The 18,069-nt window shown below is 33.7% G+C and overlaps 1 protein-coding gene across 3 annotated transcripts; it reads right to left on the bottom strand.

Annotated features, from left to right (window-relative positions):
- Window positions 1-3,777: 3,777 nt before the first annotated feature.
- On the bottom strand, window positions 3,778-12,592 carry LOC135075551 (uncharacterized). 3 transcript variants are annotated; one of them, XM_063969972.1, is made up of 8 exons: window positions 12,491-12,592; window positions 12,115-12,414; window positions 8,266-8,343; window positions 8,017-8,062; window positions 6,464-6,595; window positions 5,641-5,789; window positions 4,768-4,951; window positions 3,778-3,817 (listed from the first exon to the last, which is right to left on the bottom strand). In XM_063969972.1, the coding sequence occupies exons 3-8, from the start codon at window positions 8,338-8,340 to the stop codon at window positions 3,786-3,788; spliced, it is 618 nt and encodes a 205-aa protein (XP_063826042.1). In that variant the 5' UTR covers window positions 8,341-8,343; window positions 12,115-12,414; window positions 12,491-12,592; the 3' UTR covers window positions 3,778-3,785. The 3 variants fall into 3 exon arrangements, with proteins under 3 accessions (XP_063826042.1, XP_063826041.1, XP_063826043.1); XM_063969971.1 differs by having other exon boundaries at window positions 12,115-12,592; XM_063969973.1 differs by lacking the exon at window positions 12,115-12,414.
- Window positions 12,593-18,069: the final 5,477 nt, after the last annotated feature.

The following is an 18,069-nucleotide window of genomic DNA, read 5'->3' as shown; positions in this document are numbered from 1 at the left end:
GATAAACACCAGTGTAATTAAAAGATTTCGAAAATCAGATAAAACGGATTTGTGAGTAAACCAGTACTCTTACAATCGAATAAAAAGGTGTAGCATGTACCCTTGGTACACCTTTATAACCACAGTAAATATAAATGATGTGGCTTTGCGCAAAAGAGAGATTTCAAGAAATCTAATTTATTTTAACAGTCTTACTTTCGTGGCCGAATACGCGATCCCGTTATAACAAGGGAACATGGCATACAATGGACAAATTAAAATGTTCCTTGAATAAGCTATCCTGTTAATTTCAGCTTTACATTACGACTTATAAGTTATCGAACTGCAAAAAATATCAGGAATTCTTCTATAAGCCGACCAAATTATAAAGGTTACAAAAAAGCGACAGTTCCATACATCAACTCCAGTTTTAAATCCGTTGACATCTGCTGCATCTGCCATCTTTTTGGTTAGAAGATTCTTCCATCTTGCAGCGTAGACCTTTAGCTACAGACCTTAGACAGTATTTTTGAAACATTCTTACGCATGGTGGAGGAATGGACGCTCTAGAGACTCAAGTCTACAAGGAGTCATATGAACTCCAGTTTTAAATCCGTTGACATCTGCTGCATCTGCCATCTTTTTGGCTAGAAGATTCTTCTATCTTACAGCTTAGACCTTTAGCTACAGACCTTAGACAGTATTTTTTATTATTTATTTGTGTCAGTGTGCTCTTCTAAAGAGTGTAAGACGATTGTATGTAGATACTATTAAAATGTAATTTTAACTCATTGGTTTTGTCTCATATTTGAGGAATGTACTATGTATCATGAGTAGAGTCTTCGTTTAAAAGAATGCGAACTATTTAAATTTCAATAGGTAGACAAAATTGATAATTCTTAATTATCAAAAATTTAAGCTTTCTCCAGTAACACTGATATTATTATACTGTGACTCATCAAAGTCATCATTGTCAAAAATATTGACAAATCGCGAACTGTCACGGCCAAAAAACTGACACGCGTCCGTCCTCCGTAAGCGCCACCGCGCGACTGATTGAGATTGTCCAAGCCGTCATGGACGATTTTTTCCACATTTTTTAACATAGTAACTAAATAAGACGCAATATAAAAATTTCATCCGTTAAAAGCCCTCAAGTTATTTCTGAACTTTAGTTTAGTAAAAGATTTAGAATCTTAAATCGCTTATTTTAAAAATAAAACCATAAATAGAAAACGAATAGAGGTAACTTTGGGAATTTATTCTATCGAGTCAACTTCATCAAATCGTGTTTCCATCCGTTAATAGCCCTAGAAAATATCCTCAACTATGCCCAATAAAAATCTTAGCCTTTAATTTTACTGTTTAGTACCTCAAAAATGAAAAATGAAAACCTCATTTTCGCCATTTTCTCTGCTACCCGGCCTTAAACAAGTGGATATAATGAGTTGATTGTTGCTATTGTTTTAAATGTAAATTAAATCTCAGATTATAAGTTCTATTTCTTGTAGCTACATATTACATAACGTAGGCATTTCAGTATTTTTCCACAGCAAAATGTATAAAAAAAAATCTAGCAGCAATGTTACTTTCACGCTTAATCCATAATTTGTTTTTTTAGCTAGTTATTTGATTGAGGGTTTGATTGTGTTACTTGTCCTTGTCCACGTAGGTACTCCATCCCTTTTTGTCATTACAGCTCACGCACGTGGAAGTTTTCCGTTCCGTGTGTATTCAGGGTTCAATTCAACGTTTATGAATACGGAAAACCTTTAACTGAGCAATTCAATGCCTGTGATATACATACCTATCTGTTGCTTTGCACTTTCTTCTGCGCAGTTATCGATTACCTATGTACCGTCCACGTCATTTTGCTTTGTAGGGATTTGTAAGATGCATTTTAGGGAAACCTTCCAAATCAGGTTTTCTCTGATTCTTTTTACCTGCTTGAAGACAATAATGATCTCCAACCCGCTTGCCAAGCGTGACGATTATGGCAAAACCTATACTACCTAACTACAGAGGAGGAGGCTCATAGTCCGCCACTGACTGTAAAGGGCTGTTGATGATGATGAAAAGAATGATGCTGTAATCATCATTCATAAAATCTAGTGTACGTGATCTACTTCCTATTTTTTCTCATTGATTAATGAGTATTGAATACCTAATGAAAAAAACCGGTTGATGATTAATAGTTTTGTCCAAGTCTAACTAACATCATAATTTCATGTAATAAAGATGTGAAATAATAGTTTTGTTATTACAATCGGTATTCATAATATCTATTCATCAATAGAAGATAAGCTGTTCACGTTTCCATACCACGTTTTATCTATACAATTTATTAATATTATAAAAGCTGAAGAGATTGTTTGTTTCAACGCGCCAATCTCGAACAGTGGTCCGATTTAAAAAAAATGTGTCGAATAGCCCATTTATCGAGGAAGGCTAGGCTTTACTCGTACTTGTATAGGAATACAGGATAGGAATACAGCAGCATAAACGAAAAATGTGTTAAATAAATATGGAAAAAATATCAACCAATTATCACGCGTACAATGCCGCGGGGACAGCTAGTAAAATAATATTACAATTTCCGAACATTATTCATTTTCTGTTCTGCCTTTCAACGCCAATTATTTTTAATTTGACAGCTATTAAAGCACGATCAAGAGTTTCAATTTTGTTTGCAAACCCAAATCCCAATCCTAATTTATTACGATTAGCTATTTAATTACTCACAGATGTTTCGATTAAAACGTGTTCCTATAATAATTAATACATTAATTATAATTTCAAATTGAATTTCAGATTTAACTTTTTCAGTACGTTACATTGTAAAATGGCTCTTATCAGAACGGTATTAGGTTTATTTCAGACATAATACATATTATGCATTATCATTATTACTGTTTTCAAATGTCCAGCAAAGAGTTCTTCTGTGTAAAAGGTGTTAATAGTTTAGCCTTATAGAACCTTAATAAATTAATATTGAGTAAGTAGGCATGATGAAAAACTTTCTATGACACGCTATAGGTTCACACTCTTAGCTCTATTAAGCCCTCACGCCTCGGCTTCAGTTTGTTGGTACTACTTTGTACTGCAATCCTGCCTCGACTGTCATAATCCGCTTACCACAGTTGTAACAAATGTACAGACGACCGCATATCGAGGTAAACACCGTGCCAACTTATTTTGTTGTTAATAGGAGGTACTCTGCAACGAAAATTGTGTGCGGTCAACTGTTCACTAAGTAGGTATATAAGTTGCTGGATTAGTGAATAAGATAGGTACATGCCTCCGAATTTAGCAAAATTACGTGGGTATGGCTAAAAATATAAAGGATTAAGATTAACGTATACTATATACACGTACATAAATCTATTAAACCGATTCTTTCATCCGACGTCTTCGTCTGACCTCAATCATGTTTTCTACGTAAGTATTTGGTTTTCTGTAAGAAAATAAAATATATCTACATATGTACCTACTTGCCAATGTCATTGATTCTGCTTACGCATGCCACAGTTCTAATTTCAGTGGAGTTATTTTGAGTACGTTTGAGTAGGTACTATTTGTTCAGCATCACAAAATTGGTCCAATTTGCTCGGTATTGTGTACTTATGGGCACATTCCGTTACCGACAGCTCATTTTATACGACACTAGTGTTATTATATTAGGTAAACACATATTTTTATTTTCATGTGGGTACATTAAGAGAACGGAAATTAATTTAAAAAAGTTTATTTAAATAATAACAACAAATAATTTAAAAAAGTTTATTTAAATAATAATAACACTTTTTTCACATGTTGCTTCCACCACGACTCCAGTAATCTGAAATTAAAAAAAAAAACATTATTTTAATGCCTTTTTGTACATAGGTACTAGGTAAAGTAAAAATAATAAATATGAAAGGTATTAATGATTCTTAATAAAAATGTAGACCTTTATCTTTTAATTTCGGCTTTCTTTGAATGGTTATCCCATTTATTTAAGGTAACTGATGTTTCTCTTAGAAAACTGCTTGATAAATAAATACTTCCGGATGTCTTATTTTTCTAGAAAGATATGTCGACATTTTGAGTGTGATGTTGTGTTGACATTAACATATTATTGTATACAAATAGTTGCGTACGTAATGAGCAAGGCCATGTTTGCCCATAATAAGTATGACAAATCGACAAAAATTAAGAATAAAATGCAAATATCTTCGCTTCTTACGTAGGTTGGATTAAGATTCTATTGTATTAGTTGTAGTTCAACAGAAGTCCCTACCTATATTCAAAAATATTAAAAGGCAAACAACCACAACGAAGCTATTGTGTATGTACCTATACACGTGCCAACTCGTGAATTTTTGTATCTAATAAAATTGAGAAATATCAACCCACAAGCAGGATGTTTTCTGATAAAAAATATACTATACCTACTATTTGCGCTACGTTTTGTAAGGGACGAATACATACGAATTCTTGAAAACCGTAAAAGTGAAATCGATTTTACCTACCTTGTGGTTGCTTGTTACTACTGAAAATACAATTCTTTACATTTCAGAAACATTGCACTGTATAACCAATTAACCATAGCACTAAACTTATTCTCAAATTATTCACCTACCTACTTGTTATTAATTAGGTACGAGTAACTATCTAGTACCATCTCAACGATTTTGCGCACCTCTTTGTTGAATGTTACTTTTAATTCATTTTCATTTTTTCTTTCGATGAAATGATGAATTTTAAAGTTGAAGTTATCTTATAAAAGTTAGGAGAAAAGTTTTGTACCTGCGTCTAACAAGATGTTATCTGGACAGTACTTGATAGTGTGCGCTCGATCACCCGTGGCTCCGCACAGATGGCATCTGAAGGCTCTGAGCACCGGGCACTTGACGCGACCACGCCCGTCCTTCAGGCAGTGGGAGGAGTACCAAGATACTGGCTCCCCTTTGTTTTTACAAAACGAACATTCCTGAAATGAAATAAAAAAATCTGATTATTAACTCTTGCAGCGTACTTTAAAGGTATAAATAGGTTCTAGCAGTATTCCCATCAAATTGTGCTAGTCTCTATAACTCTATAATGCCTTTGTAGTTCAATTGTATGTTTAGTTCGATCCGCAGGTCCTTCCTAGGTTCGATCGTCAGATGGGTCACATAAATTGAAAAAATACTTTCAGTTTCCTTTTTGATTAGGACAGCAGCATTGAAACAACTTAATTGTCCGAATAGAAATAAAATTTCGTGTTTCGGAAGGCCCGTGTCGTGTGTACCAGTTGAGCTAACTACTACTGTGGTAGCGCATCATGTCTGACACCAGTCTAATTTATTCGAAAAGTATAGTGTGGTCATATTCCAATGCAGAATAAGGCAGGTATTTGACACCTAATGTTTGTGAGTAGTGAGAGATTTAAGCACACAAGATTTAAGTATACAAGGTGGAAACGATAAGTGAATTTTCGGATAGATCCAGTTTATTCTGTAACCTGTTATTGGTACCGATTGAAAGAGGTCATGAAGCACTTTCAGACCAGCAACCAGTTTTTTGATATATAAATAATCGAATGAGAACACTTATCGATTCCACCCTGTACAATCACAAACACTCGACATAGGTCATACGATGGTACAGCTATAAAGTAGCCACATATTATGGACTTACCAGCTGCTTCTGCAGGACTTGTCGCTGCCTTCGCATGGTGTGTGTGAAATGCATGAGCATCTCAAGCTGCTGCGGAGTAAGAGATAAAAGCGCTTCTTCCTGCTTCATTACCATCGCCTTGAAGTCCAATTTCGACTGCGCGTTTGTATCTGGAAAGTCAAAAAGCACAATAAATACGGAAACTATGATGAACATTGCCTTATTTTTAAGAAATAGGCACTTGTATATTTCTGGAATTATTGTGATAAATTGTACAAATAGGTATTAATTGAATGATACAATACTGTATGGAGAGCTCCTACACTAATTAGGGATTTTTGGATTACTTCCTTCTAAATAAGTCAAGACCTCCAATAAATTGATAAATAACCTACACGCGTAAAGTCAAGTAGGAACTCTGAAAGACAAACAAATTAAATAATTGAGTTATAATGAGCTACTTTAGAATATAGTCTATCCTAAATACCTAAATATTAAATATAAAGAATATTAAGTATTGCCAAGCATGTCTACACTAATATTATAAAGAGGAAAACTTTGTTTGTTTGGTTGTAATGAATAGGCTCAAAAACTACTGGACCGTTTTTAAAAATTCTTTCACCATTCGAAAGCTACATTATCCACGAATAACATAGGCAAAATTTTATTTTGGAAAAAAATAGGGTTCTGTAAAATATGTAGATAATGTAGTCCACGCGCGCGAAGCCGCGGGCGGAAAGCTAGTATGTAATAAAATGAGGTATTGCAAAGGTTTTACTAAAATGGGGATTAAAATTATTAGGCACTGCATAGTAAAATAGGGAAAATTTATTTAATTAATTACCTTTCGCGACTTCAGCATCTGACGGAATGTTTGGAGTAGTGCTATACTTCTGAAGAACTGGTTCTGGTGTCGCATTGACAGTTACCTGGGCTTCCAGAACAGCTGGATCCAGCTTAACAGCGCTCAACGCATCTACGGAAAATAAACATTAATACACTTAAGATAAGGACACAATTTTCCAGCTTTTACGCTTTCAGGCAAGGAATTATGGCGAACATACGAGTAAATGGAACGAGATAATGCTACTTAGAACAACCACGCTCAGACAACGGCGCATCTACTTGAACATTATGGGATTTTATCTCATTGTAATAGATGCTATTATGCCACGAAAAAATATATTGCAGTGTAAATTTTGCTATCGGAAGGAAACTTAAGTTTGTTTTTGAATTCGATTTGGACTTAGTTTTTGGTAGGTTTATTTGTTTCTTTAATAAATACCTATGCAAAATGAAACAGATACAGTAATTTGAGGAGAGTCCTTCTTAGGATTAGAAAACCTCAAAGTGGCATTCCTGTTCATACTTAACCAGTTATGTTACCATTAATAATCGACTATTTTAAACGTGTGCGTCACGTCATTATTATTAAAATTTATACAAATGTTGAAACTGAAAAAAGCTTTGTACCAAACAATGGTTTACGCTTATTTTTGCAATTTTTATTTGGAAATATTTGCAAACAGCACTTTTACTTTTTCAAAAACTGTTAACAAAATGAGGAAGGTGCGGGCGTGGAGCTAAGTAGTCCTCCTTGGCAATAATGGCAAAAAGTTGTTTCTACAATAAAAAAAAGCCTGTCGCTAAAAAATTTGAAAGTGACAAATGTTAATGTCAAATCACTTGGTTACCATCTTCGATTTGCATTGAGGTCGAATGCTGACTCTGATAAACCAATGAAAGTTAATTGGGTTCTCAAATGCTACCCAATACCTAACTGTAATAGTTGCAAAAACTCACATCTATGGAGAAATGGCTGTTTTAGAGTTAATAAAATATTACAATTAGGTACCTGATGTAGGTATGTATGTTCTAACTTTTGGAAATCTTTAAATTGATTCTCAAGAGAAAGTATACCTAGATTTATTAGCTTGCGTCACTTCACTCACTATAGACATAGAAAAAACATATGACAGACCGATACAATCGAGATTCGGCTCGTCATGAAACCATTACCCGTTATCTGACCACACAAATCGACGACCACGATGCAGGTATTCTAATAATACTTTACAGAGTTCGAAATACTCATACAAAAGAATTATACAGGGTGTTCGGCGGCGGAAGGTGTAAACTTCGTGGGTGTATGTATAGGTAAGGTCTTTTTAAGAATACAGGTTCGCCCATTTGACCCTGAGTGAGCTACTTTTTTTTTGATATTTTTGCTTTTATTTATTTTTTCAGAAATTTGACCTGAAAACTGCTTCAATTTTTTTCTCGCATGTTTTCAACCGATTTTATTTGATATTTTAACATCGAATATTTTATGTCTTTAGTCAAATAAAATAAATATGTATAACTTGCCGTAAAATTAATCACGCACTGTACTCTTACCTGATTTTCTCCCAAAAATAGCTGCCAAGTTAGAACTTCCTGAATCCTGTAAAAACAAAAGTTATGAATTGTAATTGGAAATTACTTAATTCATTAAAGAAAACTTTGAAATTAATGTAAAGGTAGGTAGGTACTTATAATGTGAGTTTATTAATGCGGCTAAAACGTATCATATCATGTTGTATTTAATTTAATATTAGTTATTAATGTTATTTTAAGTATTAAAATTAATCAAATACTTCAACTTACGTGTGTGGGTGTGTACGTTGGAATATAATCCTTGGGGGATGTATCAGGCGTACCAATAATTGTAGTAACATCCATTTTCTAAATGAGTAAAATGTGAAACTATGTATAAATAAATATCACTGATATTGATTAGTTAAACAAAAAACTTATAAGTTTAACCACTTAGTTCCAAGTTTTTTTACAAGACGTTCTAACGATGTAACGCACGCGGAGAATGTACTTAAATGTACGAAAAAATCCAATTATCTAATGTAGGTACGCTTATGGTTCCCAAAAAAAGCAAATGTGGGTAGAAGTAAAAAGGAACCTATTGAATTACCTACCTTGTGTTGCTAAAGACATTCACGCAAACGTCATGCGAAGATTTTTTTTTGCTACCGCCGTTGATGACAGAGTAGTAGTGCTATATTTTACAAATACCGTAAACATAGTATGTAGGCTTACGGCCGAATATTGAAACACTACTCAAATCTGTCACTCAGCTGACGGGCTCCTAAATTTAAGTATCCTTCAATTTTAAATGGTATTCTCAAACGCTACTCAACGGATTTGAAGCCGTGATCAGCTAAGCAGCTCTCAAATGTTTACATAATGGCAACATTTACCAAAAAAAGTATGTTTTCATTTACACAAATGATAACTTTACGTCTTTTATCCATTACACGCAGCATCGTTTGGTTATGTATTGTCTTTTATGGAAATATAATCAATCAACTTAACATAGAACAGTTTATTTTTAGTTTCTATTATATATAAATCTCGTTTTATCATATAAAAATAATAATGCTTGCATTTTTATTTAATTAAAAAAATAATTTTAAATATTATACTTTTTATTGTTGAAATCTATTAAGTGGCGATCGTGGACCGAAACGTAACCACAATTGACATTTATCATTGTTGACTGACAGAGCATCAAATTGACAAATCAACAACTCTTGGAAATGCTGCTATGCGATGTCCCCTTAATCCTCAGAAATAGGCATGTTTATGTAAAGCGATTTCATAGCAGCTATTTTGGTTGTTACTTCGTGCACTATACGATGCACAGTTGGCTGTTAGATGTGGAAGATATCACCTAGTACACGTTCATAACTTCCCGTTGCGTAGAACAGTAGGGTTATAATAAGTATTTGGTCCACTGGTTGTATGGCATTTGGTGAGGGGTTTCAAAGAGCTTCCAAATTATGAATCCAGAAACAACACCGTTTCTTTAGAGACGCGGAACCTCGCTCGGAATTGCATGTCATTATAATAATATTTTTCAATAGCGTTCAGCCTTATTGCGTTCCTGCGATTAGATCTAGGTATTTCCTCGAGGCTCGAAAGAAATGATAACGATGACACACATTATTTACCACTATTTAGGTCGTTTTAGGTATAACAATAGGATTTAAGATACCGCGCAAGCACTCTCAAATTTAACAGCTGCTTAAGACGATTTGACAGTTGTTTGAGTAATGCTTAGCGTTGAATGGCGTTTCAGTATGCGAAAATTCATTTAAGTGGCGTTTGAGTGCAACTTAATTTGAGAGGTGCTTAAAAATTGAGAACTGCTCAGATATTGTTTTGAGTATGCGAAATGTAAGTTTAGGAGCTGCTTAACTATTTGAGAAGCCGTCAAATATTTAAATGGCGTTTCAGTATTCGGCCGTTAGTTACTTATATTTTTGACAGCTCCCTTTTTGGGGAAAATTTAATAGTGCAGCTTTATGTTCCTTTGTAAATGTAGCTGTACTTGACTCACGGCCGAATACTGAAACGCCATTTAAATATTTGACGGCTTCTCAAATAGTTAAGCAGCTCCTAAACTTACATTTCGCATACTCAAAACAATATCTGAGCAGTTCTCAATTTTTAAGCACCTCTCAAATTAAGTTGCACTCAAACGCCACTTAAATGAATTTTCGCATACTGAAACGCCATTCAACGCTAAGCATTACTCAAACAACTGTCAAATCGTCTTAAGCAGCTGTTAAATTTGAGAGTGCTTGCGCGGTATCTTAAATCCTATTCTTATACCTAAATCGACCTAAATAGTGGTAAATAATGTGTGTCATCGTTATCATTTCTTTCGAGCCTCGAGGAAATACCTAGATCTAATCGCAGGAACGCAATAAGGCTGAACGCTATTGAAAAATATTATTATAATGACATGCAATTCCGAGCGAGGTTCCGCGTCTCTAAAGAAACGGTGTTGTTTCTGGATTCATAATTTGGAAGCTCTTTGAAACCCCTCACCAAATGCCATACAACCAGTGGACCAAATACTTATTATAACCCTACTGTTCTACGCAACGGGAAGTTATGAACGTGTACTAGGTGATATCTTCCACATCTAACAGCCAACTGTGCATCGTATAGTGCACGAAGTAACAACCAAAATAGCTGCTATGAAATCGCTTTACATAAACATGCCTATTCCTGAGGATTAAGGGGACATCGCATAGCAGCATTTCCAAGAGTTGTTGATTTGTCAATTTGATGCTCTGTCAGTCAACAATGATAAATGTCAATTGTGGTTACGTTTCGGTCCACGATCGCCACTTAATAGATTTCAACAATAAAAAGTATCACATTTAAAATTATTTTTTTAATTAAATAAAAATGCAAGCATTAATTTTTTTATATGATAAAACGAGATTTATATATAATAGAAACTAAAAATAAACTGTTCTATGTTAAGTTGATTGAGTATATTTCCATAAAAGACAATACATAACCAAACGATGCTGCGTGTAATGGATAAAAGACGTAAAGTTATCATTTGTGTAAATGAAAACATACTTTTTTTGGTAAATGTTGCCATTATGTAAACATTTGAGAGCTGCTTAGCTGATCACGGCTTCAAATCCGTTGAGTAGCGTTTGAGAATACCATTTAAAATTGAAGGATACTTAAATTTAGGAGCCCGTCAGCTGAGTGACAGATTTGAGTAGTGTTTCAGTATTCGGCCGATAGTTACATTTATTGAACCTATTTAATTTTATTATTATATTTAATCTACTTAGTCCCTCCCTATCTACTTAAATTGTGTTAATAGCGGAAATATTGAGTGTTAGTGGTCATGAAAGTTTTAAACTATGTAGTTAGAGTTAGATTTATCATATCCTCACTTCAATATTACGCGAGTACGTACTACATAGGTACTAACTGAGGTACTAACTAATAAACGACTGGAATAACCTGCTACAATAGTTGTTCCCTTGTCGAGATTGAGATTTAATTAATCTTAGAAATAATTAAGGACTTCAAAGTTGAACTTATTACCAATTAAGTAAACAAATTTACTCTAAATAATACTGAATTGCGTAACGGAATGTTACAACCAATAAACAGATAAACCGGTACAATGTAAGTCATACCTAATTACCTACAAATGCATATTATGCACATAATAATACTAGTAGTTAAGTAGCATTATCATTACACTGTCAAGATAGGTAGTAACTAACTAGGTACCTATATGAGGGCAGAAGCACAATATAAGTAGGTTTTTGTAATAGGCTAAGCATAATCTATAATCCGGGCCTTTTCAAGGCGAGAGTGAATAGGCACTTACAGGGCAGATATGTACCATCCTAGACTGCATCCCACTTAACATCAGGTGCGATTGTGGTCAAATACCTGCCTTGTAATGCATAAAATAAAATAAAAACTAAAGTAAGGCGAGCCACTTAACTTAATCACAATGTAACGTTAACAAATACAATAAAAAAGCAATCAATATTATCGATTTGGTGGAGTGCAAGTAAAAAAGTAATTATACCTACCTAGTGTACAATACCTAGTATACCTACCTGTACAACAATACTGTCAACTTTTAGGAGGAATAAAATTGTGTTTTACCGTTAACAGCTTGGCGAATTAAATATACTGGTCATCACAAAAATCGGCCCACCTACGTTTTACAGGAAAACTCGTTTCTACTGACACAATCATGGTGCCCCAACAATATTGGTGTTACATATTTGAAAGCCCAATAAATATCCTTAAAGAAAAACACATTTAATTTCTTAATAAACGATTAACATAAACGCGATATACAATAAATGTGACTTGAAAAAAGACCTCACTTTGGGCTCACCTCTGGGATCAATTAGACCAATTTTTATGGTTATAAAACCAAATAATGATTTCACGTGTCCTCTTTAACAGAAGGATAGCGATTAATCCCAACTTAACAGTTTTAAATAGCCATAAAAGTTGGCTCAAGCGTAACTACCTATTTTTTGAAGAAGTGACTCTGGATTCTTCTACAGACACATTTTTGGGGTAAAAACCTTTCCTTTAATGAAATTAAGTTTAGAACAAGGCTTTTAAATGGTGCCAATATTGGAAGGAAGTGGGGATGCATACGTTTGAAAGTGCTTGTCGCAGGAGGGTCGATTATTGTGATGACCAGTGTAGATAGGTAGGTCTAAGTAAGTTTAATACTTGTATGCCAATCTAGAGATTTATTATTAAAGAACTTTGATTCGAACAAAGAAAACTTGAAAAAGCGTAGGCCTAGTACGGAAACGATTCGTGTGCGATACTTCAATATCCACTACGTAGGTCCTTCTAGTTTTACGTAGCTATAAGGTAAGTGCCCCCTACTTCGGTATATTAAGGCTCTTACGACTTTAACATTTTATTTAAAAATAACCAAGCATGATATCAGTATGAAAGCTTTTGTATGCTAAACTTTGGTCTTTTGACAGTAAGTTAATACATAATTTATAGTTATATAGTTTGAACTTTTTTTTATATTAATTGTTCTGCGGACCTCTTGTTTGGATCCTGTTTCGTGACAAAATTTTGCTCTGTTTCTAAGTTCGTGAACTCATGTCCCCTATTTCGGGATAAGGTTTTATGCATACAGTTAGGATATTTTAATAATGATTAAGGGTTTAATAAATTTAAAAACGATAATAAAAATTTAGAATAAAATAATTATGTGAAATTGACGATATTACTTACCTGAAATATTCATAAGAAATAATGTGAATCTAGTATAATATTTTGATTTGTTAATTCTAACAATATGTGAAAATATTTATATAACCATTAGAAATGTAGGGGGGGGGGAACTTAACCACCCCCCCCCCCCCCCTTCTCGTACCCATAAAAGTTAGATTTGTTATTTTTAGCGATATGTGAAAATATTTATATTAACCATTAGAAATGTGGGGGGGCTACCCCCCCCCCCCCCTTCGTACCCATAAAATTTTGATTTGTAACCCCCCACACCCCCTTCTCCCCATAATCCCACCCCTGGAGCTGTTTCAAGTGAGGGTAGCCCCCCCCCCCCCCTGAAAATAACCCCAGATACGCCAATGACTCATAATAAAAAGTAAGTAATTAATTAATTTCTTAGGTGGGTAAGTATTAAAAACTAAAAAATATGTCGATTTCTTTGATGGTGTGTGTCATAAAAGTACCTAACACCATACATTTATATATCACGAACTTGGAAAAAAGTAACAATAATACGGTTCCTTGTTTCGTGATACTGATTATTCCAAATTCCCCAAGTAAAATTCATGGATTACTGTCAAAATGTGTCAATTAACTATTATCTATCCCATATACAATACAAATAAACAAAGATAAATAAAACAAATCGAAATAAAACCAAAATTATGCTGGTACTACTTATGCTAATTTATCTTAAAATTGGTCATATATGTGAACTTCAAACTCGTGTCATATAAATTCTAGTGAACGAAACATATACCGAATTTAGGTCATGAGAAACTTAAATAAATGCATTATTTGTTTCATAACTTACATTTAAATTATTATAAATAATTATTTAAAAACCAAGCATCAAAATGTTATCCATAATATCCTTGAATCGGTAGTGTCACGAAATAGGGGACACCCGAAAAATAATATGTACGCTATTTCGTGAGTCAATTAATCGCAATTTTAAAGGAATTCTACGTTTTCATATAACTATTTTCTAATCCAAATCAATTGTCAAGGAACACATGAAACCACTATTACAAGTTTTATTTAAATGGACGTTCCTTCGCCTTTTTATAAGCTTAAGAAGTTGGAGTGCTAACCTTACGGTGAGAGCAACCTTTGCAAGCCGCACGGCTGTTTTTGGCTCTCTGAGAGTTTGACGCTTCGTATTGCTCTCATTTTTGGCGCCACAATGTTGGTACTTGGTTTTTTAGATAGCTTAAATAATAGAGTTTTTGTAGTAATGAAGAATTTTTATAAGTAATGTTCCATTTGCTTATTATTTGAGCTAGAAAAAAAACTTACGAACTTACGTACTATCACGAACTAGTAGCCGTTTACCTTACTTATTCTGAAAGTAGTGTTACCTAAATAGGAAAATTTTTATTTCATGTAGATTTGAAAACCGGAACTCAATAGCTCATAATTTTGACAAATTAACGTTTTTAGTAAAAACTAGCTGACCCGGCGAACTTTGTTCCGCCCTAATGGCAATAAATAAGCAGACTTTTTTTATTTCGAACGGGATAAAAAGTATCCTATGTCCTTCTCCTGGCTCTAAACTACCTCCCTGACAATTTTCAGCTAAATCGGTTCAGCCGTTCTTGAGTTATAAGTGGTGTAACTAACACGACTTTCTTTTATATAATATAGATATAAGATATATAGATTTAAAATTTGATTAATGTCAATTACTAGTTTTTTATAGGTACTTAGGTACCTACTACGTCTTTATCAGTCAGATTTTGAAATATGAGCGATACTTACCAATATTTTGTTGAAAAATTCTCCTACTATTCAATTACCTACCTAATAGTTTTTTTATGGATTCCGAGTGCTTCAGAAATACTGCTCCTTTAATTTATGTAACTCTTATCAACCGGTTTTATTTACCGCTTTAGTATGGAAATTATTAGAGAATGGGTTGTTTAATACGTCTCAGCAATTCCGGAACCATCGGCGACAGACTACAACTTACTTTCTATTGAGTATGCTATAAGTAACTACTTAATTTACTAAAAAATATTAAAGAAGATCACTTTTAACTATGAAAAAACAAGGGACTTTGCCTACTTCTTCCCTATATTATAATTCAGGCTACATAAAGGAACTTATTAGAAACATGGGAACAGTAGTTTGCAGCACCTAAACAAATAAAGCTGAATAATATGACTCAATTTCTATTAGCGCAGACTGTAAATATTGTAGTTTGTAGATACACTGTAATTTATTAGATATTTAACATAAAATTTTGTGTAAACGGTGGAGAATTTTATAGGAATAAATCAGAAAAACCCGAATCTGAATTTAACAAAAACAGAATGAAGGTCCCAGAATGTTGGAAAACACCTAGTTATAATAAGACACATATTTACACATTGCATTATCTATTGTCGATAGTTATCGATCAAATTGCGATCCTCATGATTACCCCGAAGACCGACCGATGACCATTCACTTCTGAACAGTAAGTAGGTTCATGTGTGTCTATGTGTGCATGATTTTCGCATGTCTGTTGTTTATTATGCTTATAAATATGTCACTGCAACCAACATATAAAACAGCGACCATTATGCTTTAATTATAAAGCTGGCTAAACATTAGCAAGTAACTAACTACTGTATACTGTATAACTCAAAACTGATAGTGTTTCTGCCTTATGATAGGATAGCAAATCAGTCTTTCTTAAAAGTTATTCTTAAAAAATTTATATCTGTTCATAAAACAAATTACCATGTTAAGAGATTCGTATCCATAGTTAATAGGATTTTTTTAATGCTAAGCTTTAAAAGATTAGACTGACTTTATTTATTTATTTCTAACTAGATTAAAAACTGGAGTAAAATAAAAATACTTATTATATTTCCCTGGAATACAATTACCCACCTGAAAAGTTGCGGCATTCTCTTGCGTTTGCGGCTCCGTTTACACCTAGTAAGCAGCACATAGTGTAGACGCGGCCTATATCTCAATAAAATAAATAGGTAATTTTATGAAAACCAGTTTTTATGAAGGTCAAGAGGCAAAATGGTGTCCACACTTCAATACATACCACGTAGGTTTAATGTTACCAAAATGAATAAATGCTTCCTAAAAAACTAGCTGTCGCATAGTTTTTTTAATAGCATGACAAGTATTATTAACATTGCGGCTACGTCATTTTGTAACTGCACATATTTATATTTTACTAAAATATTATGTAGGTAACAAACAGTTTTGGGCTGACACTGTGTAGTATTGTTGTCAACACGAAAAGAAGAAGACAATACCTAAAGTTTGTGTAATTTTATATTATTCAACTTTGCTATTGTTGCTATTGTCTTTTACCGCCTGAATTTCAGTCTGTCAGTTCAGTAAAATTGTAAAATAATGACTACATTATTTTTCAACTGACCAGTAGAACTTCATACTGGTTTTTTCACAGGGAGATTGCTTTCTAAACAAAATAACAAACTTAACGTAAATAATTAATATTTATTTATTATTGGTGTAAGTATATTTCAGCCTGTTGCAGAAGCCGAGGGTTAGCTCTAGCTCTACTATCGTGTTCCTCTTTTTTATCAGACTTCAAAAAGGAGGTTCTATTTTCCACTTTAAGTTTTTTTTTGCTTCATAGAACTCACTAGGCAAGTAGCCGTATACTTCGTAATTTCACGAAAAACAAGGTAAACTTCTACTTCTTCTATTAGAGTAAGTAAGTAACTGTCATTTTCAATTTTTAGCAACTTATGTCCTAGTCTAGGCGCAGAAGAAACAAAAAGTAACGTCTGAAACGAAGAAACATCATTAAAGGCCAACGTTGTAGGGTAAAAACACACAAGTAACAATTCCACTATTTAATCATTACAAAAAAATCCTTCAGAACAGAGCCTAGTTATTATAATAATTTATTCATTGAAGAACATAATTATGGTTGTGGACGTAATTTGTGCCACAGTTGTAAGCTACGTAAGCAATACTATAACCGTTATTACGAATTAACATTTATTTTTGTAATGCCTGAGCCTCTCCGAGCACGTGTTAAGCTGGGTCAATCCATTTGCACCACGTCGTAAAAAATCAAATTATTTATTGCATGCCACTGTGTATACAAGTTCTATGTATGTAGGTATAAGGAGCGGTTTAATATCAAGTATCTCGTATAACAAACACCCACCACCCAGTATGTTGATTGTTGATTTGTTAAAAAAGCTGATTAAGTAGGTACCTACCTATTTGATGGTTTCAAATTGCTCCGAGTTTTCATTGAAATTATGAAATCGCTAAATCAGCTGCAGAGCGAGTAAGTAGGTTCATCATTCACTTCTAACAAATTATGCAGTAATTGATTAAGTACCTACATATTATGATAGGTAGGTACTTGAACGCATAAGAACACGCTCATGTTTCTAAACAAAGTTTTGTTTTCCGTGCCAAAAGCTTAGTGGGAAGCTTACTTTGAGAATATAAGACAGTACCTACAATCTCTCTTTTATTCATGATTGTATAAATAACAATTTAGTGCCAGAAGAAAGATGCATAGTATAAACGACTAACCCAAAGAATGAAGGATTGAACATCGATACTATTATAGGTACTTATGTTTGGTATTTTAATTTCCGACATAAAAATCAACTGATTGACGGGCTTCCTCACCGACCAAGTGCTCTAAGTGACTCCTATCCAAGGTTTTTTTTTTTGGCTAGTTTTCCTTCCACGGCCAACACTTGTACGTACTAGGTATCTACTCGGACACTGGACAAAAAGACAATCAAAAATCAGTGAACTTCAAAGGCAGTCGCGTCAAAACAGCATTCAATGAGATAGGAATAACATAAAGGACTGTCCGGTATTATACAAAAATAGGTAATT

This window comes from Ostrinia nubilalis, chromosome 10 (genome assembly GCF_963855985.1).
Source record: "Ostrinia nubilalis chromosome 10, ilOstNubi1.1, whole genome shotgun sequence".
In the NCBI taxonomy this organism is placed as follows: domain Eukaryota; kingdom Metazoa; phylum Arthropoda; class Insecta; order Lepidoptera; family Crambidae; genus Ostrinia; species Ostrinia nubilalis.
The sequence above is the reverse complement of the archived record's forward strand: the minus strand, read 5'-3'. Positions and strand labels throughout refer to the sequence as shown.

Excerpts from the sequence above, each read along its gene's own strand:
- LOC135075551 (XM_063969971.1), bottom strand. The coding sequence starts at position 8,340 with ATGGATGTTACTACAATTATTGGTACGCCTGATACATCCCCCAAGGAT. Across the intron at positions 6,596-8,016 it reads TATTTTTGGGAGAAAATCAG|ATGCGTTGAGCGCTGTTAAG; the intron begins GTAAGAGTACAG and ends TATTTTCCGTAG. Across the intron at positions 5,790-6,463 it reads AGATGCTGAAGTCGCGAAAG|ATACAAACGCGCAGTCGAAA; the intron begins GTAATTAATTAA and ends TTGACTTTCCAG.